Source organism: Cibotium barometz, chromosome 51, assembly GCF_041138505.1.
Source record: "Cibotium barometz isolate CiBa-2024 chromosome 51, ASM4113850v1, whole genome shotgun sequence".
In the NCBI taxonomy this organism is placed as follows: domain Eukaryota; kingdom Viridiplantae; phylum Streptophyta; class Polypodiopsida; order Cyatheales; family Cibotiaceae; genus Cibotium; species Cibotium barometz.
Window position 1 is genome coordinate 23,806,348 of NC_141096.1, and position 24,312 is coordinate 23,830,659.

General features: G+C 47.1%; 1 protein-coding gene across 5 annotated transcripts in view; it reads left to right on the forward strand.

The window, feature by feature from the left end:
* Positions 1–24,312, forward strand: part of LOC147609445 (B3 domain-containing protein Os07g0679700-like) — a 132,175-nt gene that overhangs the window by 95,909 nt on the left and 11,954 nt on the right. For all 5 annotated transcript variants that reach the window (XM_086787508.1, XM_086787510.1, XM_086787511.1 and 2 more), the window contains one exon: positions 5,745–5,794. In XM_086787508.1, the coding sequence (XP_086643634.1) occupies positions 5,745–5,794 (50 nt within the window). The remainder of the gene's footprint in view (positions 1–5,744; positions 5,795–24,312) is intronic.

Sequence of the window (24,312 nt, forward strand, 5' to 3'; positions counted from 1 at the left end):
TCCATTTTGATCACAAGCTTGACCCTGTTTACTCCATCCACATCTACTACACTCCAAAATGTGGAACCTATTGTCCCCCTACACCCACTCTTTTTTTTGTTTTTTTGTAGTACGTTATATTAGTAGTGGGAAACCTCCAAGTGGAGGAAAAAACCACAATCAAAATACAAAAACATTAGGTGAGTTACAAGCCTAGTTGTCCAGCTATGAGACAACTAAAATTCAAAAGCAATCAAAGAACACTTGTAGCTGGTGCAAGGGAAGATCTCCAAGGTCAAAAGAATCCCGAAGAGAGAAAAGGCTGTTGAAACGAATTACTCCAATGAATGCTCTCTCTGCGAAGGGAGTTGCCTTGATCAAGCGGTCGACCATACCATTTCATTTGAGCCATCAAAGTCTACCAGTCTCAATTCAATTTCGTGGAAAACGGGCATCCAAGAATGCGCCCCTCTAAGCATCCAAATATAACCTCTGCATGAGTAATCATCCAATGTCCAAAGGTTGGAGTTTTCATTGTTGCAATAAGACTTGATAACATTAATCGATTAAACACGTACAATCAGCAGAGCCAAAGTATCACACGCACATGGGAAGTGCTCTCCAACTAGCCCATCATGATCGATCTTGTGCCTTTCCGTTCTATAACCTATCTATTGCATCTAGCACCATCCGCATAGTAAAAAAGGTACTGCTAGCCGGTCTAGCTCCTAATGGAGGGGGGATGGGGGGCTGTCCTGGTGCATCATATAGCTCTCTAGCATAAGCATGTCATGCCTTGGGTGCAGTAATCGGAGTACCAGGCTGTCTCTCCTGAACCATCTTCCATGCCCTCTTGCTGTCCTTCCCCAGGAAGAGTTGGTAGATCTCCTTCTCTAACTTAGCCAGGTAGGCTCGTTTCTTCCTGTGCACAAGGAGCCGAAAGATCATCCTGGCGTATCTATGTGTGTGAGTCCCAATGGCAATCTCACGTTGTAGCTATGCCCATGTCTCGCGACACTCATAATCATACCAACTGTTCTGTGGGGCAATGCTGCCGCGGGAGGGGGGGGGTGTCATAGTGCAGGGAAACGCATATGAGGCGGATGCATGTAGTACACTTTCCAATCCTCTCGTAATCTCGTCTAGAGGGCTATGCGGGTCTAAAGCAAACAAGCCATCAGATACTGCATCTCGGTAGACCCCAGCTATCTCACATGTAAACTGATATCCGGGTACCTAGGTAGATGAGTGGCTGGCCCATCTCTCGGGGATCTACCTACTAGTGTGAAACTCAGGTATGCAAGATCGGCTGCTATGCCAATGGGCCAACTAGAAATCGTGAAATCCCGCACATCAGGTATCAATGAAGGAGATCCCATCAAGTAGTCCATTGTGCTCACTCCCCCTTTAGAGTTCCAGCATGTGAGAGCATCAGATCCTTGCCATCTCGATAGGCCATTGTATATGACCAACCCATATGCACTCCCGAGTGTGAGAAAATGCCTGCCATAATCTGTAATCTCCCCCTTATCCTGTGCTGATCTCTGCAACCCTACATCCTCTGCCGTGATCTCCCGGTACATAGCCTCATGAGTATCATACAGCTTTGTCTGCTCTGTGCCTGTACGTGCATTAAAGTCTCCCAATAGTAATATGTCTCCCATGCAAGCAAACCTCATGATATCATCATATAGTGGCGTGTAGGGTGACTCTCCTGATGGTGTAAATGTATTTTGTCTTGAAGCTCCTCCTTGAAAAGTACTGAAAAGAGAGAGAGAAAGAAAGAAAGATATATTAACGTCTACAAGAGGCCAAAGTGGCCTATGAGACAAAAGTACCAATACATCCAAAACTCAAGGAAACTAAATGTCCCGAGTAGAAAATGAAAAGCATAAACTGAAAAACAACTAGCTATAACATGTGGCCAAAGAGGAACTAGTGGCTTGATACAATTCCTAGAAAACAGCATATCCGATAAAAGTGTGGAACTAGAAAAATGGTAGGCTACGGGAAGCAACTGAGATAGACTCATCCCATAATAATAGACTCATCCCATAATGTCTCACATAGGTCGATCCAGCATAGACACGCTGAAGCGCCGAGGTCGTGCCGCACGATGTCATGCCAATATCGTCAAGGTCTACCAAGAGAGAGAGAGAGAAAGAAAGAAAGATATATTAACGTCTGCGAAAGGCCAAAGTGGCCTATGAGACCAAAACATAGTACACAGCTGATGGTGTCTCATCAAAAGTAAGACAAAAAGGACTAAAAAGTCCTAAAACAGTCCTAAACAGCTATGAAAGGAAAATACTCCTACTGAGGTACAACAAAAGTGTATAATATCTACAACTAGCATAAGGCTGGTGTAATCTGCTCATCTCAGTATCTCTCTCATGGGGTGCTGTAAGATAGAGAGACTAAAGTGGCGGGGAAGACGTCTCCTGTGGTGGCGGGTGATTATGGCTCTAATCCACCGGTGATGAAGCGGCCGTGGACGAGGTCCTGGTAAGCGTGGACGTCTCGCTCGACAAAGTGCTATGGCTCTCTCAAGGGTGACTCCTCCTGGACGTCTATGGGATGTTTGGCTCTCCGAGGGGGTAGTGGAGGTCTTGCTCGTATCTGTCGGGGTGGTCCTGGCCCTAAAAAAATCTGTCATGGCTCGTTGGCGGGGTGGATCTTGGTGTGCTGTCCTGGCTCGTAGGAGAGCCTCTCGATGGCGTCCGAGCTCCAATAAGAAAAGCCCCAAACACCTCTGATCCTCAAACTCCATCACATGTCGTAATGGTCCAAAACCCTCTCGAAAGAGACACCGGTATCTCCCTTGTATCTCATAGTACACAGTACATCGGCATATGTAGTGCTCCTCTAACTCCACTTCCTAGTGACATAGCTGACAAATGCGGTCTTCTGGCTTCATCCCCTCGTATCTGCCAGTCTCTACCCTCAGTTGATGTGATGAAGTGCGGATCTGTCCAATGGCACTGCGAATGCCATGTGAGAGATGGGTGTCCATGGATGTAGACCGTGTCACAAAGCCATTTGGGGAGAGATGTAGAAAATGGTCCTGATAGTGGGCCATCTTCGTGCCTAGTGGTAGGGCCATGTCCTTTCTGCATATAGCCTCACGATGTCCATCCTGATCACCCTATTCTGCTCAGAGTGACTAAGGTCCAAGAAGCGGCAATCCAAGCTGTAATCGAATGGAGGGAGTGCATCAATCGTCATGCCATGTAATCTTAGCCACGTACACATTTGGGTGTACCAACATCGTGTATCACCATCTGCTGCTAACTGCCTGGAAGAGATAAGTGCTAGGTGTGGGTATCTCTATTTGGGGAGCTCCCATATCCTCTGCAAAAATGTCAGAGACTAGAACAGGGCTTCGGTAACCACTGGTATGGCGCCTATCTCTGCTCTGACAATCTCATGAGGTACCGATGGTTTGCTCCGAATCATGTGTGCGATTATAGTCACCACTGGTTTCTCTAGTACCTGCCATCCATCATAGAAATCTCTCTCTGGTCCGACCTGGCCAACAAGCGGCTCCCTCCTTAAAACAGGCTCCCAAAAATGATCCGAATTTTAAACCCAATTCTAAGATGCCCAAATCCCCTAAATCAACCTCAATTGTTTTCGGCGTATCTTTGTTGGTATTCCAAGAAATACAAACACTATTGGCTTGTCTACCCCCAGCCTCATCATTTGGAAGGTGCAGCACTGGACCCAAAAAATAAGCAACATCCGAGCAAATGACGGAGAGAGAGTTGTATTATTGTCTTCAAAAGACCAAAATGACCTATGAGACCAAAAGGTTACATCATATCCATGAGGTACATCATCTTGGGTACAAAATAGTAATAAAGAAAGATAACAAAAATCTAGAGCTATAAAATCTGATCTAGGTACATGAGCAGAGAGCTCTCATATCACCCTAATACATCCCTCATGGGCCATTGTGACATGGTGCTCAAGGTGGTAAGACTGAGCCAATGCGAGAAGGTTCTACGATGATGGGAGATGATGGCCAAGATCCTCCTGTGGTGGCATGGCCGTGGGCGCAGGCCATGGGGTCTGGGGCATCAAGCTCTGCATAACTCAGTGGCTCTATCGAGTGTCACACCTCTCGGTCGAGCTCCTGCACTAGCCCGTGGTCCGGGTATGGTGGGTGGATCAGCCCTCGGAGTGCTGGTATGGAAGAAGTCGGTGAGAGCTCTCTGTGCTGGTGGTCCTGGAGAAGCACAATTGATCTGGATCTCACTAAGGACTCCTTGTGTGTGCGGAGCTCTAGAAGAAAAAGTTCCAGGCATCTCTGATCCGAGAGGTCCATGATCCTGGAAAGTGGTCTGAACCCAGCTCAGAAGAGGCAGTGGAACTTCCCCTGAACCTCATAGTATACAGGGACAGCATATGTAATGATCCTATGTCTCGGGCTTTGTGTGACAGAGCTGGCATATCCTGTCCTCTGGTGCGGCCGCCCTGGGCCCATATGTGGCAGTCTCCACTCTCAGCTAGTGGGACGAGGTGCGGATCTAGCCGATCGCACATCTCACCCCAAAAGATAGGTGTGTGTCCATGTAGCGTGGGCGGGTGATGAAACCATCCTCTATCAGGCATAGGAGGTGATCTCTGTAGAAGGCCATCTTTGTCCCTAGTGGACGACTAGGTGAACTCCATGTCCTCTGAGTATCCAATCTGACAATGTCCTTCCTGATAACCATGTTCTGCTCTGTCCGGCTGAGAGCAAATGGTGGGGCCTCTATGCTGTACTGGAACGGGGGGAGTGCCTCCATCTGCATACCGTGCATGCCAAACCAAGTACCTACCTGTGCATACCAGCACTCTGTATCTCCCTCAAGTGTCAGCTATCTCAAGGACTCCAAGGCTAGCCAGGGTATCTACCTAGTGGAAGCTCCCATAGCCTGTGCTAGTATGTCACTATCTAGAATAGAGTCTTTGTCACTATCGTTGCAGCCCCATCTCTGCCCGTACAATCTCGTGTTGCACCGATGGCTTACTCCTAGTCATGCGCGAGAGAGAGGGGGGGGGGGGGGGAGGGAGGGAGGGAGGAAAGTTGTATTAATGTCTTCAAAAGGCCAGAATGACCTATGAGACCAAAATGTTACATCATGTCCATAGAATACATTATCATGGTACTGAAAGTAAAACTAAAAGAAAATATTCGTGGAAAAAAACACAAAGAGCCTCAAGCTCTGACATCAGCCAAGAATATCTCGCATAGGGTGCTGCAACATGGTACCCAATGTAGTGAGGTTGATAGGAGGGGAGAAATCCTCCGGTGGTGGGAAATGATGGCTCTGATCCTCCCGAGGTGATGTGAAGGCTTATTCCTGATCATATGCGAGATCATCATCACTAGTGGCCTCTCCATGGTTACTTCAAATGTACTAGGGCACATTTTTCCAGCCAACCCATGCCTTTCACTACCCCATGTCAGCTACTTGTCTTCCTTTTCTATACACCTAGCTGACCTAGCATCCTTTGGCTCCCATATAATGGCCCTCAACCTGCCTTTTCAGAAATCATCTTCTCAGGTCTGCCTGCCTTTGAATGTGAGATTAATTCGTAAGCATGCATTTTGGCAATATGCCTTTGAAATTGGAAGGGGGGAAATTGAAGAGGAGGGTAGTAGCAACAAACTAATGGAGTTTACGTACTCAAAAGGCTCAAGGGAGTGTGCCTCTATGTTACAAGCAAAAATAGGCGATCGTAATTTTTAATCAGGGACTTTTGATTTTGTTCTTCAGGTACCTCCTGTCCTTGGGAAGCGAACGATTCACATGTCAAGGCAAGGGAGGTAAGTTTTCGTGAAATTGTAAAAAGAGTGTAGAGCAGCTTAGAATGCTTAACTTGATGAGATAAGCTACATCATTGTATCATTAGGTGCAGTTAAGTAATATCTTTGTATCAAGAGGTGTACTGACAAGCATATGTGTTGTGTGAACCTTGCTGTTTAAAATATTGTTCATGAGATCCATGCAAAGAGAAGAGTCCTGAATAGCAGTTGCATAGATGATCATGTTTTGCAAACCCGAAGAAGGGAAATGAGTACGATGTTCTGCTTGTGCAAGGTGGTGCAGGCTGCCCGCAAATGTCTCATAGTTGCATTCCTTATTCGTATGGATTTGTACGATCTGTACAATACTGTTCCATATGTATCCATACCCCTACTGATACAACACATGTCCGTACCTCTACGGATTTGTACAATCTTGATTTGTGGGTGTCTTTTTTTGCTCAGATCCCTAGTCGTCGTGCATGCTGCCACCGTGTCCGTGCCTGCCCCTCCCATCGTTGCATGCTCCACGAGCTGCTCACCCCCGGCTCTAGATGCCAGATAATGCTCTCTTCACAGACTTGGAACAGCTAAAGGCTGTGAGTGATAAATTGCCAGAAGAACCGCAGACCATCAAGAAAGAATGGGTGGAGGTGGTGAAGAAGCACAAACTCCCACAGAGCATCATACATGAGACTCTCGAGGAGGAGAAACGCAAGAAGGATAGGGCCCTCCATGTGCGAGTGCAGGGGCTACAATAGCGAGAAATGCCTTGCATGCTTTTGATTAGTACTGCCATCTTGTCCTCATCATTTGGAGAACACTTCAAACTTGATAATTGTTGAACAAGAGAATTAAATATGGAGAGATGATCACTTCGCTCTTCATTGTCTTGCATTTGCAGCTCATAAAACTTCAATTTCAAAAAAAAATTTGGAATTAGTGACCTTGTTACCAAAGATGCTCTCCAATCGATGCCAAATCTCCTTAGCCGTGGATGTAAAGTCGACGTGATGAATGAGAGAGTCCGCCAAGTAGAGACCAATGAGGGCAATGGCTTTTGCATTTTGCTGCTTCCAAATTTTTCTGTGGCTAATCAAGTGCACCAATTGTGTTGTTCTCAACTTCCCAGACTCCTTCACACATAAGTAGCAGCTACATCTTGGTTTGCCATGTGGGAAAGCCTTCCCCCTTGAACTTATCCATGAACAATGTACTAGAACATCGCGAAGTCATGACTCAAATCTGAACTGAAACTTTCTGTTTTTGCAATGGAATTTAGCTTCATGTGAAAGCACCCCTATCTATGGTGAAGTGTGAAGCCAAGAAATAAAGGTTGTGAAACTTATCCCAAACAAATGGCTGAGCTACGCCTCATCACTTACTCGACCCACAAACCTTTGATGCGCCTACAAATGCGGGCACCGCAACAACAGTCGCGCTAGTTGCCAACACTGCCATTTTCTCCTCACTGCATCACACACTGCAACACAAGAAATAACACATAGTCACATGGCTAGGTTGAAGAGGGATGGCTGGGCGGCGGCAGAACTGCCTGCATCTCCTGAGCAGAGCGGGCTTTGCGTTCAGCAGATGCTGCCCTTTACCTACGCTCAGCAGAAGCTGCGCTTCACAGGTTGTGTTTGCATGCAGCAGAAGCTGCGCTTCACCTACGCTCAGCAGCAGCGTTCAGTTCTTGTGCAGATCTTTTCTTCGACAACCGGCTATGGCGATGATGCTCATGCGGCGGCAAGCAGCGTTCAGCAGAAGCTAGCTGATCCGTGGTTGCCAAGAAGTTAGGAGACACCATGGATGAGGATGAAGCGATGGATGTGGAGCCAAAGAAGAGGCTGGTGGCGAAGAGAGTTAGCTTGTAGATGGACAACCAAAAGAGGAAGGCCAACTTCCATTTGTGGGTCGGCCTTCACCCCCAAGGGTTGCCTATGGAGAATCATGGCTCTGATACCATGTTGGAACAGGAGACCAAGCTAACTCTAGGTGCAGAAAGGAAAGATGGCAAACATAATGAAATGGAAATGAAAGGAAATGAAAGCAATGAACAAGTACTTACATGTAGACCAAGATAGCTTGATTTGATTTATATGACATACAAGAAAGTACATCACTCTTATAGAGTGAACACTCACACTCAAGTACCATAAGCTTATGGGATAACTCCCAAAGTGACACGTGGCACTCTCAACAAAGACTCATAAACTAATTCCTACTACACACTAGAACACACTCTTTGACTATGATTTCTCCAACAATACTTGTTGTGTACCTACTGTGGACACCTTCTGTACTTGTTGTACTTGTGTACCTATTGGGAACCCTACTGTACTATTGGGACCCTACGGTTCGTGCTGTACCAGAGTGTACTCTTGAACCTGCTCGTGAGCTTGTGCCTATTTGTGCACTTGTATTTGGAGGTTATGAACCCCAGTCTCTACGAGAGGGTGAGCCAGGCTCAAGTACGAGAGCGCCTATGTGTGTGTGGTCACGGAATGACAGTTTCGCGTTCATCCCTCCCCAGGTGTACGAGAGTGGCTATTAAGTCACGGTCAAGTCCATTCTACTCTCCGACACACTTTTGTTTGGGTAAATTGTCTTCATACTTGCATTGCATTGGATTATTTGGCTGGCAAGCCTTTGGAACTTTGTACAAATTTAAATACTCCAATAATATACTCCAATATTGAGGGGGAGTCGGCCCATTCACGGTCCCAATGATGGTGTACTGTGCAGTGCTTGTCTCTTTTGGAGATTGTCTGGTGCAATGATATATCATTCAGTTGTTATGTGCAAAGTGGCTCTTACATACTAAGTGTGACGTGTGTATTGTTCACGAGATGGCGCCCAAGGACGTTCACACCTAGCCAGTGCAGTTTCAGTAGACCTCTATTTGCTCATTGGTCAAGTTGTGCTTTCCTTTGTAGGAGTTTGGAATACCCCTCGGCTTCGAAGGTTGAAACTTGTCCTTGGAGTTCTCACGCATCTCGAGTACCGAATTATTTTGATCTCCAGTACTTGTCTTTTTCTTTGGTTTGTCTACCATGTAGACCTTGGCCCATCAACACAAGCTGAATGCATCAAATCTTGGATGGTATCATTTGGGCATACATTCACAAAATCTTGAATGTTGTCATGCAAACCGCCATGTAAACCATTTCTTTTTCTTTCTTTTTTTTTCAACTGGCCTTTGGCCCAAGATCCTCCCATCGTTACCAATTTTCACCGCTCATAGGCAGCCGCCCGTAGGTGATGCCGCCGAGGAAGCACCAAGGGGGGTTTTGAACTCAAGACCTCTTGGTCCTAGGCAAACACCTTCACCACTTGAGCTATCACCTCATTGGCCGGCCCAATACTTTCTCAACTTAGACCTCCCAAAAATCTCCTTAAAAGGAGTAATCTTGAGATATGCATCCCAAAATTTCTTCTTGTAGTTGTCTCACCTGTTTCCATGCAAGGTGCTCAGCATCCTCAAACTTCTTAGGTAAAATCTAATCATAAAACTGCTTCTTGAAGTCTTTCCATTTCTTGGGAGATGTTCTCACAACCATGAGCGCACCCCACCATGCATTGTTTGTGTTTGTAAGATGTAAACTAGCCATGCAGATCTTGGATGACTCCGAATAGTTTTTAGAACCAAAAGCCAATATCAAATTGGCGGGGATAAAAGTGAGGGCTTTGTCTGCATTATATGGTGTAAACCGCACCGTCCTTCCTCCTCCTTTGAACTCCTTAGCTATATGCTTACCTTTCTTTCTATGTTGTGGCACTTGACAGAATTTTGAAGATTTCTTTGCTTCTTCCGTTCGATACTTACACCGTCCGTCAAGACCACTCCGCAGCTCGCTGTCTTCGCTTGCTGCAACTCTCCTCATCTCGCCGCATGCAACTCCCCCTTTGCTCCCACCAGCAAGCCTCTACTCTCACTTCAAGACCGGAGACAGGATCAGCCAGAAGTCAGAGTCGTGCTTCCAGTTCCTCTCCACCTCAAGTGGACTACAGCTCTCCAGGTCAGAGTGTAGGTAAAAAATTTTGATTTTACAAATATCAATTTGCAGACACTTGCAAGTGTAAGAATTTGGGGGTTTTTGTGAGTTGCCCTTTGAAATTTCGGGGATTTCTCAATTTGATGCAAAATTGAACATGCTGCTTTGCTTGGAATTTGGGGGGTTTTCAAATTGAGGTCAAAATCAATAAATTGAGCCTCTTTGAGTTGCAAAAATTTGGGGCTTTTGTGAAAATTGGGCAATTAACTGCACATTGAAGCAATTATAATGCATAAAAATTGAGGCTTTTCAGTTTGGAGCATGTAACAAGGGATTACAACAGTGATTTGTCACATATGTATACACATTGAGTGTACTTGGACAATTTGGTGCAGGTTTATACTTGCTTGAGGCTGCAAGCAAAAGCTTGCATAGGACATTTGGTTGCCTGGCAGTGCACATTGGTGGGTGGTTTGCTTGCAAGTGTATTTTGTCTACATGACTCAAAATGCTACAAATGTATTTGGTGTGCTCACCTAGGAGGACAAGTTGGATGGATCAAACTACTCCCTGTGGAGTTTCATGATCTGTAACTTGCTGGTAGCCAAAGAGCTTTGGGGCATGGTGTGTGGTGTGTGGTGACGACACATCCACTTACCATACAACCAACAACACCTCAAAGGGGAGGTGCTTGGTTTGCTTGCAAGTGTATTTTGTCTATATGGTTCAAAATGCTACAGATGTATTTGGTGTGCTCACCTAGGAGGACAAGTTGGATGGATAAAACTACTCCTTGTGGAGTATCATGATCCGTAACTTGCTAGTAGCCAAAGGGCTTTGGGGCATTGTGTGTGCTGATGACACACGCCCACTTCTAATGGCTGCACTATATCATGTGCAGATCATACCACTTATCTAGTAAAGGGAATTGGCAATGTCATAGCAGCCAATGGTGCAAATATATGTATGACAGAAGTGTTGTATGTTCCGAGGACAAAGAAAAATCTGCTCTCCGTCTCAGCCATAAATGACCAAGGTTTAAAGGTTGAATTTGAAGATGGGAAGTGTTTGGTGAAAGACCCATCAAAGGGTTATGCAGTAGTCACTTCCAAAATACAATACAATGGCTTGTATAAGCTGGACAGCTATGACAAGTGTACTTATGATGCACATACAACGGCTGCCCACACTCCTGCTATGCATGATGCAGAGCTTTGGCATGCTTGTTTTGGGCATGTAAACCTTGGTGCCCTAATCTGCAAGAAACCCTAATTCTATGTGTGAGTGTGTGAGTCCAACAAGCGGATAATCAACGAAAAGGGAGGTGACAGTCGGCAAAGGGGGGTTGGGAGGCGGAAGGTCGACAAAGGAGGTTTTGGGGACGGACATCTGGCTCCAACGGGGTTGGAGCCAGATGGTCGACAAGAGAGGGGGGATGGGGGTCGAGAAGAGATGGGGAGCGGATAATCGAAAAAGAGAGGGTCTGGCGGGTAGACGGCGGGCCGTCGAGGGGTGGGGGTTGAGGCAGACAGTCGCGAGAGGAGGAAAGATAGGCGGATAGCCGCGGGGGGGGGGGTGAGATAGCAGAAGGGTGGGTGATGAGTGAGACAAGTGGGCGGGGGGGCGGATGGTCAAGAAGAGGGTGGGCGGAGGTTCGAGAAGATAGAGGGGCGGATGGTTTGACAAGAGAGAGAGAGAGGGGGGGGGGAGGGGGGCGGATGGTGGATAGTCGCGAAGAGGGAAGGAGCGGGGCGGATGGTGGATAGTCACGAAGAGGGAAGGAGGGGGCGGATGGTCGCAAAGAGGGAGAGGGGTGGATGGCGGACTGTCGAGGGAGGGACGGATGGTCGAGAGGGGAGAGGGAATGGATGGTCGCCAAGAGAGGTGGGGCGGATGGTCAACAAAAGGGGGGAAGGTTAGGTGGATAACCGAGAGAGGGAGAAAACAGCTGGGTTGGTGAGGGGGGAAAGCGGATGGGTTGGTGAGGAGGGAAAGTAGATGGTCAAAACGGGAGGGTCAGCGGACAGCCGTCAAAAAAAGGGGGAAAGGCGGATAGTCAAAGGGTGGTGTGAAGGGCGGAAGGTCAAGAGGGTGGGGTTGAGGCGGATGGTTGATGAGAGGTGTGGGGGGCGGCAGACAATCGATGAAGGGGAGAATCGAGTATGCCAAAAAAGGGGGGTTGGGCGGCGACGAAGGGTTTGATGGGGTGGACAGTCGGTAAAGGGAGGGGGTTGGGTGGACAGACAAGAGTAGGGGTGGGCGGTTGGATGGTCGCAAGGGGAGGGGGGGGCGAACATTCTTGGAGGGGGGGGGGGTTGAGTGGATGGTCGCGAGGAGGTTGAGGTGGATAGTTGAAAAAAGAGGGGAGGTTAAGATGGTCGCCGAACGAGGGGGAAGAACGGATGGTCGAGAGAGGGGAAAGCGGAGGGTCGATGGAGGGGGGTGAAGTGGAGGATCAATGAAGGGGGAACAGATAGTCATCAAGGGGAATGGGCAGGTGGAACAAGGGTGGGCGGATAGTCGAGGGGACACGGAGGTTCGAGCGGAGAGCACCCAACGGAGGGCGCAGATGGTGGAAGGAGCTAGCGGATGACACCAAAGAAGGGGGTTAGCGGATGGTACGAGTGCAAAAAAGGGGGTTGGCGTGGTTGACGGATGGTCGAAAGGAAGAAGGTTAGTGGATGAGCAGGGCATGAAGGTTTTTTTAATTTTTTAAGGGTTTGGGCTGTGGAGAAGAAAAAGGTGCAAGGGAGGGTTCGGGGTGATAAGCGTTGATCCTGGAGCCGTTGACTAGTGGGAGAAGCAGGCCATCAAAAGTGCAGAGTTGCATTGTGCCCTGAGGAAGAATTTGATGAATGATCCTTCCCAAGCCGGAACAAGCTTCTTTACCCATTTCAAATAACAGGCTTGGTACACCAAGACCATTTGGCCGTCCTGAAACTGAGGCCTCCTGAGATGGCGGTCATGCCATGCTTTCCTTATGTTTTGTTCCACCTCCAAAGCCTAGATGGTGAATGCTCGGGTTTCATCTAGAATGGTGAGACGGAGCATTGAAGCACTGTGGGTAGTGTTGTCTTGGCGAGAGGCCGACCTTGTATGACCCCGTGGTTGAATTCAAAGGGTAGAATGGCCTCCAAGCCGCGGACCAGTTGAAAAGGGTTGTTGCCGTGTAGTGGCTTTGAAAGCGGTTCTATAAGCCCACAAGGTGCCGAGAAGGGCCTCTGACCAATTGACTGGGATATTGATGGCACTTCTTTTGGAGTAAGTGACAGAGCACCTTGTTGGTGCTTTCGGCCTACCCATTGGCTCGAGGGTAATAAGCACATGACTTGCGGTGGAAGATCTTATAGCTACACAATAAGGTGGTGATGACTTCATTGACGAAGTGGGAACCTCTGTCTCACTGGTGAGTTATAAGGGGCAACCAAAGTAGACAAGGATGTGCTCATATAAAAAACGAGCCACCGTTTTGGCCGTGCAATCCTTGGTGGCGTGGCCTTCTGCCCACTTGGTCGCGTAATCGGTGGCGACAAGAATGTATTTGCATCTACCGGGGTGTGCCACTGGGTCGATACCCCACAAAATCAAGATCCCATTTGTCAAGCGAGGGAAATTCAGAAAGGCCGGTGATTTTGATGGGTAGGTTTGGGCCCGCACCATTGGCAAGTGTCACGAGATTTGGTAAACTGAATGGAATCTTTGAACATTGTGGGCCCACCACAGGCCATGCTGGAACAGAAGGGTGTCCAAGATGTGGCCGGGATAGTTAACACCACTAGGTCTAGAGTGTGCATCTTCGACTAGCTGTGGCACTTCATGAGGACTGACACACCTGCATAAAACACCATCATGACCAGCCTGGTAGAGTTGGCTAGCTATGATTTGGAAGGGGCGGCTTTTTACCAGAAGCCGGCACTTGTCCGTGGAGCTAGCACCCACTGGAAAGTTTCTTGTGGAAAGCAAAGCAAGGATATCGCCGTACCAACCCGGGGCAGCATCAACTTTGAAAAGAACACTATCAAGAAGGTCATCCTCAATACCTATTGCAGGCTCCCCTGTGTCGATGCGGGAAAGGTGGTTCGCCATGACATGATGTTTGCCTAGTCGGAGGAGGATCTCAAAGTCGAATTCTTGGAAGATCAGCAGCCCACCGCCAAACACGACCAGCCACCTGTGGTTTATTGAGAAGATACTTTAGAGCATGGTGGTCCAAGATGACGATGGAGTGGGAGCCCAAGAGATAGTGGCGGAACTTCTGGCAAGCATACACAATCGCCAAGCCTTCCCTCTCAGTGGTGGTGTAGGTCTGTTCAGTGGGTGTGAGGAGGCGACTGGCATAATAGATGGGTCTGTCCATCTTGTATTTCTCACTGAGCTGAGTAAGGACTGTGCCCACCACAGCAGTGAAACTTGCATCTGTATGGACATGGAAGATTATCGTCCGATCGGGTGGGATGAGAACATGCGTTTTTTAAGGTATGAGAATGCATTAGAGGCCGGGTAGGACCACTGGAAGATGGTGGATGGATTATTAGGCGGGTGAGGGAAAGGACCGCGTCGGCATACATGTCGATGAAATGACGACGGTAGACGGTGTGTCCGACGAAAACCTGGGTGCCTTTGGGGCTGATTGGAGGAGGAAGGCGAAGGACGGCAACTATTTTTTCGAGGTCAGGAGGCAAGCCGTCGGAAGAGATGATCTGACCTAGGAGGGTGCCTTGGACCACTAAAAAATGACATTTAAAGGAGTTAAGGCAGAACCGGGAGGAGCGACAATTGGCAAAGACCAGAGCTAACTAAGAGAGATGTTTTGAAAAGGCCTCTAGCCTAGAGACAAGTTGTGTGCCCATGAAATTAGAAATATCATCAAGGAAAGTATGGAGAAAGCTGAGGAGGTACTCCCTAAAGATATTGGTGACGAGCCGTTGGAAAGTGGCCGGAGCGTTACACAGCTTCAAGGGCATCTGGTTGTAGACGTAGGTATCGCATTGGGTGACAAAAGCGGACTTGGCACGGTCGTCTAGGTGGATGGTGTGAGGCAGCTCAGGAACACAGGAAGGCCGCTATAGCTCGCCGACTCACCACCTTCGGAACACTCACAAGCACAAGGGGCACCACCAGCTTCTCTAGCTGGAAAGAAAAATCTCTCTCTCTCTCTCTACCACCGAGAGATACCCAAAGAAAGGCAGTTTCAACAGCTCACATATCTCATTATAAAAGCCTTTTATCTGTCAGCAAGGCTATCCACTCACATATCATCAACACAAACCCTGTTGTCCATTTACAAGGGGTCACATAAATTTTATCAATTTATAAGCTTCAACCCACTATTCCTCGCACTCTCCTTTATCACACACTCTCAGCAAACAACTCACACACACACTGCCCAAAGCTTTCTCTTGGTTTCACACCAGAGGCCTTGAACCAAGACGGCCACCTCCCAGTAGAAAACCAGCAGCTGCACCAATACTAGTCACCTCTGAGGCGGCACCCCATGCAGCTTTCCTCGCGACTGTCAACCCTTTAGCAGCTTCTCTGCCTTTGCAATCACCAGCCCGCTCCTCACGTACAAGGCGGCTCCTCACTTCACCTTCACGCTGCACTCCAGCCAGGCTCTGCCCACGTCCAACACGCCTGCAACCCTTTAGCTATCACTCGCCAGTCCTTGGTCTTCCAGGCGGCACAACCTTGCCTTGCCTCTCACTCGCCAACCTCTGGCTGCAATAGTACCCCCTTGTGCTTCACACACGGCTCCCACGCCTCCAAGCACCAAGCGGCTATCTCTTACTGCTTCGCCTGTCTGCATACTTTGCCCAACCCCCAGCCTGCTGAATCATTCATGATCAGCAGTAAAAAGCATTTTAAGACCTAAATCCATATCCAAAAACTGCCCTTCATCTGAAATCACATCTTCAGACACTGCATCCTGTACAATCACCATCAAACGTGCATAATACTTCTTCAGTCTGTATCCATTTACCCTGGAAGCATGTAAAGTCCCATCTAAATCTGCCAATTGATAGGTACCATTTGCAAATCCTTGCATCACCTTGAAAGGTCCTTCCCACTTAATTTGAAACTTCTTATGAAAGGCATTATCCAGCCTGCTATTATAACGTAATACCAAGTCATCCTTCATAATTCCTTTGCTTTTAATTTTCTTGTTGAACTTCTCCAGCGTCCTTGCCTGCATATCTTCATAATGCTTCAAAGCATTATCCCTGTTTAGCTGTGCTTCTTGTAAATATAACAGCCGCTCTTTAAGGGCATCTTTAGGTTCTTCCAAAAGCTTTTTCAACATTTTAACAGCTGGTATCTCCACCTCAATAGGCAATAAGGCTTCCTTCCCATAAACAAGATGAAATGGAGTGAAACCCATACCAGTCTTAATTGCTGTCCTGTATGCCCACAAGGCAGCAAGCAATTCCAGATCCCAATTCTTGCCTTGTTGCTCTGTCACCTTAGATAAAATCTTGATCAACTCACCATTGAAATGCTCATTCAAGCCATTACACTGTGGATAGTAAGGTGTGGTAAAACTGCGACTGATCTTCATCTTTATACACAAATAATCCATAAGCTCTGCTCTGAAACCTGGACCCTGATCAGAAAGCAATTCCAATGGCACGCCAAATTTACAACAAATATCCTGATATACAAACTTTGCCACCTCCTTAGCAGTAATTTGTTTCACTGCCTTTGCTTCTGCCCATCTAGAAAGGTAATCAACTGCAGTCAAGATGTAGCACTTCCCTCGGCTAGTAATAGGCAATGGTCCAACAGCATCAATTCCCCATTTTTCAAAAACATCATAAGCAAGAATTGTCTTCCTCATCTCAGGCTTTAATATCCGTCTACTATGAGCTTGGCATTGTTTGCATGACCTGCACCAATGATTAACATCCTTATGTACACTTGGCCATACATAACCTTCCTGCAATACCTTATGCAAGGTAATCTTTGAGGCAAAATGTCCACCGCATGCTCCTTCATGGTTTTCCTTAAGAATTTTGTAGATTTCTTCCTTCCAAGGGATCCGTCGCATTATCAAATCAATTCCTTTCAAATACAAAGCATCATCAACCATCACATACCTTGCAACTTTCCTGATGAAACCATATTTTTTTGATTTGTCAATACCATTAGGAATTATCCCGGTTAACAAGAACTCCTCAATATCCTGTAAATTCTCCCTGCCACAATAAAATGATGTATGAGCTTTAAGAACAAAAACTTCACCAATCATTTCCTGGGCTGCTTCATGAGCCTCTTCATTATGGCCTCGATCCACATGCTTAAGACTCCAAGCTTTAAATTCCTTCAGCAAACCTTTAATCTTGAAACACATTCCTTTGAGTAACATATTTTTTGACTTCCAAACTTCCAATACCTGTTTTACCACAAGCAATGCATCTCCTCGACGAATGCGAATCCTGTGTACACCATGCTTCAAGCATATTTGCAATCCAACTTCCAAAGTCAGATACTCCGCTTCATTATTGCTATGTGCATCCACTTTAACACCCTTGTTAAAAACAAGGCAACCCTGTGGATCATAAAGCACCAAACCTCCTGAGACTGCATCATGGCTTTTCCTGTAAGAACCATCAAAATATAATAAGTGTGCATTCACCAATTCAGCCGCATCCTCAACTGGGTTCTTGATGGTTTCCTCCTTTATAAGAAGAGGACTCTCCTTATATGTCAGTAGATCAGCTAAGGTAGCCCTGGTACTCTCTTCCACCAAGAATGAGAAAGTAAATTCCTGCAACTCAATCACCCACTTCATCATAGCTTTAGATAAATTTGTGCCATTTATCAACTGAGGCAAAAAAGTGTAGCTCGTCAAAAACACAAAGGGGCGAGGCAACAAGTAATGGCGGAACCGCCTACATGCATATAGTACACTAACCATAACAAGTTCCACCTCTGATAACAACCTTTCTCTAGCAAGTTTTACTCTGCTAGCACAGTAGACTGGTTGCATATAATGTGATTCTTTCCCCTTCTGTAACAACATAGCTCCAATTGCATCTTCACCTACTGAAGGATTGACATAAAATACCTGTTCCCAGTTAGGCGCCTGCATTGTAGGAATAGCACCCAACACCTCTTTCACTTTCTGGAAAACCACCTCACACTCCTCCGTCCAATGCAAAGGATCATGCTTTGTTGCTTGCTGCAAAGGATATAACAACTGTGAAGATAGAGAGATATATCGAGCCATATACTTCACCTTTTGCACAAAAGTAGCCAGTTGCCTTGTATTCTTTGGTGTAGGAAGAAGAAGAAGAGACTTGACTTTATCAGGATCCGGATCAATACCATTCTCTGAAACAACATGGCCCAAGAGCTTCACCCTCGGTTGAGCTAAAAAACACTTTTTTGGATTTAATTGACCACCACACTCATCATAACGCTGAAAAACTGTAGCCAGCTTATCACAATGCTCTTGCCTGGAGCTGTATATACAAAAATCATCAATAAAATCCTGGACAAACTTGTTCAAAAAAGGAGATAATACCCAATTTGCCCTTTTCTGATAGTAAGCTGGCCCATTCATCAATCCAAAAGGAAGAACTTTGTAGCAGAAACACCCCCACGGTGTAATGAAAGTCGTCTTGCACTGATCTTCTTCTGCAATCTTTAACTGAAAATAACCTGAATACCCATCACAAACACTATATCTTTCATATCCAGCTACAGTATCCAAGATCTCATCCAAAAAAGGTAGGGGGTAAGAATCCTTCTTTGTAGCAGCATTGAAAGGCTTGAAATCCACACATATATGCCATCTGCCATCCTTCTTTGGACTCACCACTGTAGGACTTACCCACTCAGCTGTATCCATTGGTGTAATGAAACCTGCACTCAACAGCTTATCAACTTCCTCTCTCAGGGCCTGCATTTGTTCTCGTCCCATCCTGCGAAGCTTCTGCCTAACTTTTTTTACACCTTCTTTCAATTCAATCCTCAAATCTGGCCCTTTAAATCCTCGAATCTCCCTATAAGAGGTGAGGAACAATTCTGGAAAATGAGACAGCATATTAACATATCTAACCTTTTCTCCACTCGAGAGATCCGGACTCAGCATTCCTTCAATCAGCTCCTGCTTCTTCTTCACTTCTATCTTTGGCTGCAGTAATTCCTCGATCACTTCATACGACCCCAAAGTATCTTCTCCCTTAGCACCCACTTCATGCACTTCTTTATCTTCATTACCTTCTTGCTCTGATATCAGGAAGGCCACATCTGCCTCTTCTCCACTAGAAGCAATAGTCGATGAATCCATCTCTGATTCAGAAGTACTGGTGGTAGTTTCCTCTTCACTCGAATCCTGTGGCCTCTCCCACACATCATTCAAAGATCTCCTACTATGCATCTCAAAAGATTTTTTATTACCCCACTTATTGTGCAAAGAAACGGTCCCATACCTCCAGTCCTGTACTGCACCCACCACTCGCAATCAGGGTCGTCCAAGAATAATTGGAAAAGCACCAAGACCCGCAGGCATCACATGAAAATCTGCAGTAGCTTTGACATTAAAAGCTTCAATTTCCAATTCCTTTATCATACCAAGACATTTTACCTTTTGATGATTAGCCATCCTGATTCGAAAACCAGAAACCCCAGACACCCTCAAGCCTGACTGCTCCACACATGATTGGGTAATCACACAGATTTGAGCTCCTCCATCTATATAGGCCTGACCAAGGTTCCTACCTTTACTCCACACCTCCACAATAGGGCAAATATCTGGAAGCTCTTCTAAAGATAGTACTTTGACTGACTTCTTCTCTGACTCCTTTTCCATTGGATTCACAAGTCCCTTCCATTGCCTTCTCAATTTTGGCACCATCTCCACCAACTGCCCAAAGGTGATGTTGGCCTTCCTGTTCACCAAATCAGATTTCAAGTCATAGCTGGTTTGCCCATCCCCCAGTGGGAAGTCTGACACCTGGAACATTCTACGAGGCTTCCGTTTCCTTTTGGCTTTCACATCTTCTCCTTCCTGCTGCTTCCCCTTCTTACGGCTGGGTCCAGCCACCCCCTTTCCTTCTCTTTCATCCGTTGTGCGCTTGCCAAAAGGCATCACATCCCCTTCTTCTCTCACCTGAACATTCTCCAGAGTAACAACATTCATGACTTTTGCCTTCCCCTTCTCCTCAGCTGTGATTCCACTAGGGCCTGCTTGATCCCTGATATCAATACCATAATCATTTGACCTGTCAGGTAACTGTGAAGGTAGTGGGTACATATCACCACCCATTCTCTGAGGCTTATCACAATCTGTGCTCAGATGACCAAGCTCACCACAGTTCCAGCATGTAGGGATGAAACGACGGCCCCTACCGCGACCACGTCCATACCCTGCTTGTCCATCTCCCCCTTCATGATTATTGCCTCGGCCTCTACCACGTCCACCACCTGTACTTCCCATTAAATTTAAGCTCAAATTCTTCATAAGATCAACTATCTGTTTCATATCCTGTCGCAATTCCTCATCAGAACCTGCAGCAGGAACCATAGGTACGACATACAAGGACTTGGAAGGTGTTCCAGCCGCCATTGGTGTCCACACCATTCCTCTCCAGGAGGACACTTGACCCGTTCGTGGGTGCACCTACAAGCTCAACCCAAAGTACGTAGAGGCTGTTAAGGTGGAGTTGGAAAAAATGGAGGACGCCCAAATCATTTCCCCTATAGAGCACTCTGAGTCGCTTTCCCCTATGGTGATCTCGCCCAAGAAGAAGACCAACAAGATCTGTGTCTGTGTGGACTTCTGGTCTCTCAACAAAGCCACTATCAAGGATGGATTTCCCCTTCCATTCATGGATCGAGTCTTAAAGGATGGTGGTGGGCATGCCCTCTACAACTTTATGGATGGGTTTAGTGGATATAACCAAGTCGCCATCTGTCAGGCGTTTTTCTGTAAAGATGTTTTGAGTCCGTGTACATATGGGATGCGTGGTGTGCAATAAAACTTTGCCCTGAATGCCCTGGCAAATGTATAGGCTGAATGGTTTGGTAGTGAGCTGGTTTATGCATGTGTTTTTTTTGGGAGTGAATGCTGGAGATCTAGAGTTTTATGGCAACAATATGGTGTGCGGGTTATTACTAAAAGCAGGGCACCGACTGAATTGGTCATGTTTGGTAAGTTGAGATGCTGATGATGGTGGCCGTGGGCAACTCGTGTATTGGAAAGTCGTAGGCGCCATATATCAAGGTGAAGCAAAGCATTAAGGTTGGGATGGTGGCCATTAGTGTGGCTTTTGAAAAAAAAAATTAAAATATATATACACTAAATAAGGTGGCCAGCTTGAAGAGATACGTGGAGGTCTTTTTTGTTCGCCAGCAGATGTTCGAGAAGGTGGCGAAGGTAAAAGAGAAGATGAAGTGGCCGCCAAAAAAACTTAACATTTTAACAAAAAGTCATTAAAATCATAATATGGCAGCTTAAAGGGCCCCTATAGACCTCAACCTTCCCCTAATGGATGGGGTTAGGCTTGCAAAGACATCCTTATAGGATTGGAAGAAGGCAGCAGCTTGGTCGAGGAGGGCGGAATGGTCCCACAGCCAAGAAGCTAACAGGATGGGCCGGGGCTCCTCAGAAGTGCCGAGATCGAATTCCTGGACATGGCCCTGGCAAGATGGAAGGTTGAGTTATCTCATCTCCTTTGGAGAGGAGGTCGGGGTTGTGGGCAGGGTGGTGGTAAATTGGGAAGGTTCCATAGTGGTCTTCCATCCAAGACTTAGGACACTTCCCCATCGGGAAAGTTGGTGTGTCCTCAGACATTTGTGGTGGGGCTCTCTGCTGAGTCTTTGGAATAGTGGCCGGAGTTGTTGTTGGGGGATTTTTTGTTATGCTCGGGAGAGGTTTGGCCATCTTATGTTCTTTGTGGCCATCCGTGACTGGTTCTCCTAGGCATAAAGCCTCATAGCGCTTAGAGAATTTAGTGGAAGCGTGTGGTATCTCCATGATGTCCACCATGTAGGATGTCAGGTCTTTTGTTGCCTGGAGCCAGTCAAGTCGCTTCGACTCATCAGCATGGGGAACAAGGCCTTCTTCTGTCATCAGCAAAGAAGTGGTCGTCGGAGAGTTGGAAGAAGGAATGGGGGCTAATGTGGCACCACGGATCGCTTGATCCAGACCTTCCTCCAATTCGAGTTCTTGTGGGCCATGCTCTTGAGGAATCCACAATCGGCTTGAACCCCAATCATGTAGAACACATGTACTCCTAAGCGAGGGACAACCAATGAGTAAAGAGTAGGCCCCTTTGACTTCAGGAAGCCGGATCACCACAAAGTCGAGTAAGAATGGAATCCTCTTGATTACTACAGTGACACCTTCTACTAGGCCGATAGGGATCACCTCCCGTTGGTTGGCCATCCAAACACAGAAGTTGGTACTGCATGGAGTGTGAATTCCGGCATGAGGTTTACCCCAAAGCAACCATTGACAATTGTCCCAGATAGTGGGGTACCATGAATCTCCACAGAGAGGCGGGGGCTCTGGTAGTGGAGGGATTGGTACAGCTAATACCCATGCAACTGGCAACACCGGAGGGAAGGGGAAACCCACCATACTGTCTACCACTAAAATTGGTGGTCGTACCATTGAGTTGATCCAATAGTGTACTGAGACATTGTCGGACGTTTGGGCTAATCCAGAGCAGATCAAAGAGGTTCATTGACATGGTATTTCCCTTGAGTATATCCTCCATAGAGAAAGGTGTAAGTTGTGGTTTGAAATGTGGAAAAGGGGGTAGGTGGTGTGTTCGACACGGAAGGTTGGTTGTGGAGGCCCTTGAAGGCCTGCAAGAAGGATTGATCTATGACTATGCGGGGGGGCGGGCAGGGCTTTATCATTTGGCTCATCCCCTTGTTGCTCTTTAGGCATGGCCTTCCTTTGTGATCTAGTGACCATTGTGGTGGATGGTGGATCCTCATGGGTAGGTGTTGGGGTTGTGACGGACACTCCAAGAGTGAGAGAGGGAGGTTGGCAAGTGGACGGAGGATGTCCTATGGATGGAGGATGTCCTACAGAGACTAAGTTGGTGGTTGGGGTTGGAAATGTGAAGTTGGAGGATGTGGATGCCCTTTGCTTGGGGCAATCCCTAGTATAATGATTCTTGGATTCCGGACAATGCCAGTAGGGTGGAGAACCATCAAGGAAAGGGTAGATGACCGTATTCCCCACATCTATAGCAAAGGACGGGAGGTTGGGAAGGGCAAATAGGACGGTTCATGGGGGCCGCTGCCAAGGTAGTTGGTGCAAGAGGATTAGGGATAAGTGGTGGAAGGTAGGTCACCTGGGGAGTGGGTGGGCAAGGAGGAGGTGTAGCAACATGGAAGGGTTGTGGAACGGCAATGGCAGTTGTGGTATAATGGGCAAGGTTAGGGAGTGCTGAGGCGGGATGAGGAGTGTGTGGTTGATGAAGTTGACGGAACCTCTTGAGGTAGTAGCAATCTTTATCTTCATGTCCTCCTTTTTCAAAAAAGCAGCAATACTTCCTTTTTGGGCATTCTTGGACGGTGTGTCCAAGTGACTGGCATATAGCACACCACATTTCCTTCTTGACTTTGTGCTGGGTCTTCAATTCTTCAATCTCCCTTGAGTTGGAGCAAGGTATTTTCCTCGCGAGGAGGTTTTTGGCTCACTTTGAGTGACTCTAGCTCCCGCTTCAGCTGAGCCACCGGGTCATCCGCCGATTGTGTCACCATTGGATGTATAGAGCCGACATCATACTCAACCATGAGTTGTGCATTTTTTAAGTTGGGAGGCTAGCTCCTGGAATTCCAACAATGTTTTTAGTGTGGACTGACTCTCCCGAATCTTCTGTTGGGTGGGGACCTGGGTAAGGCTTGTGTCACCTAGTGACGCAGCACGAAGTTGCCAAGGTAGGTCTGTAAGCGGGCCACCAGCATTGTGGTCCGTGTCATGAGTTCTGATACTCTCTCCCCTAGTAGCAGTTGGAGCTTCCCTAGCTCTTGGAGAATGCGGTCCCAAGACAGAAGGTCCGGAGGAAGGTGTCCTTTAGAGTGGTCCAATCTGCAAAGTGATCGATTGGAAATTGAATGAACCACTTGTCTGCAGAACCTTGGAGAGTGGACGGGAAGAGCATCAAGAAGGCATCCTCCTGCTCCAGACCTCGGCTCTTACAAATGGAGATAAACCGTCAAATGTGGTCATCCACATCCTCAATGGATGATCCTTTGAAGGTGGGAAGCTTGAAGTTGACTCGGCCCAGCACCGTGGAAAGGGGTTCTGGCTGGACAAGGAGGGTTGGCTTGGCCTCCCGCGTTGCCAAGGGTGGGGTTACCAAGGTTAGCCGCCATAGGAAGAGGTGAAGGAGGTTTCTTGGGTGAGCTATCAGGACTCCCAGTTTCGAGAGCCCCACCGGGCGTGCCAAATTTTAGTGTAGCAGGGCTGGTTGCCCGGCACACACTCTGGTGGTTCTTCTTTGGACAGTATGTCCAGAGTTCTAGATGCTCACGGCGCAACACAGAAGACACTATGTAGTGGAACACAACACAAGA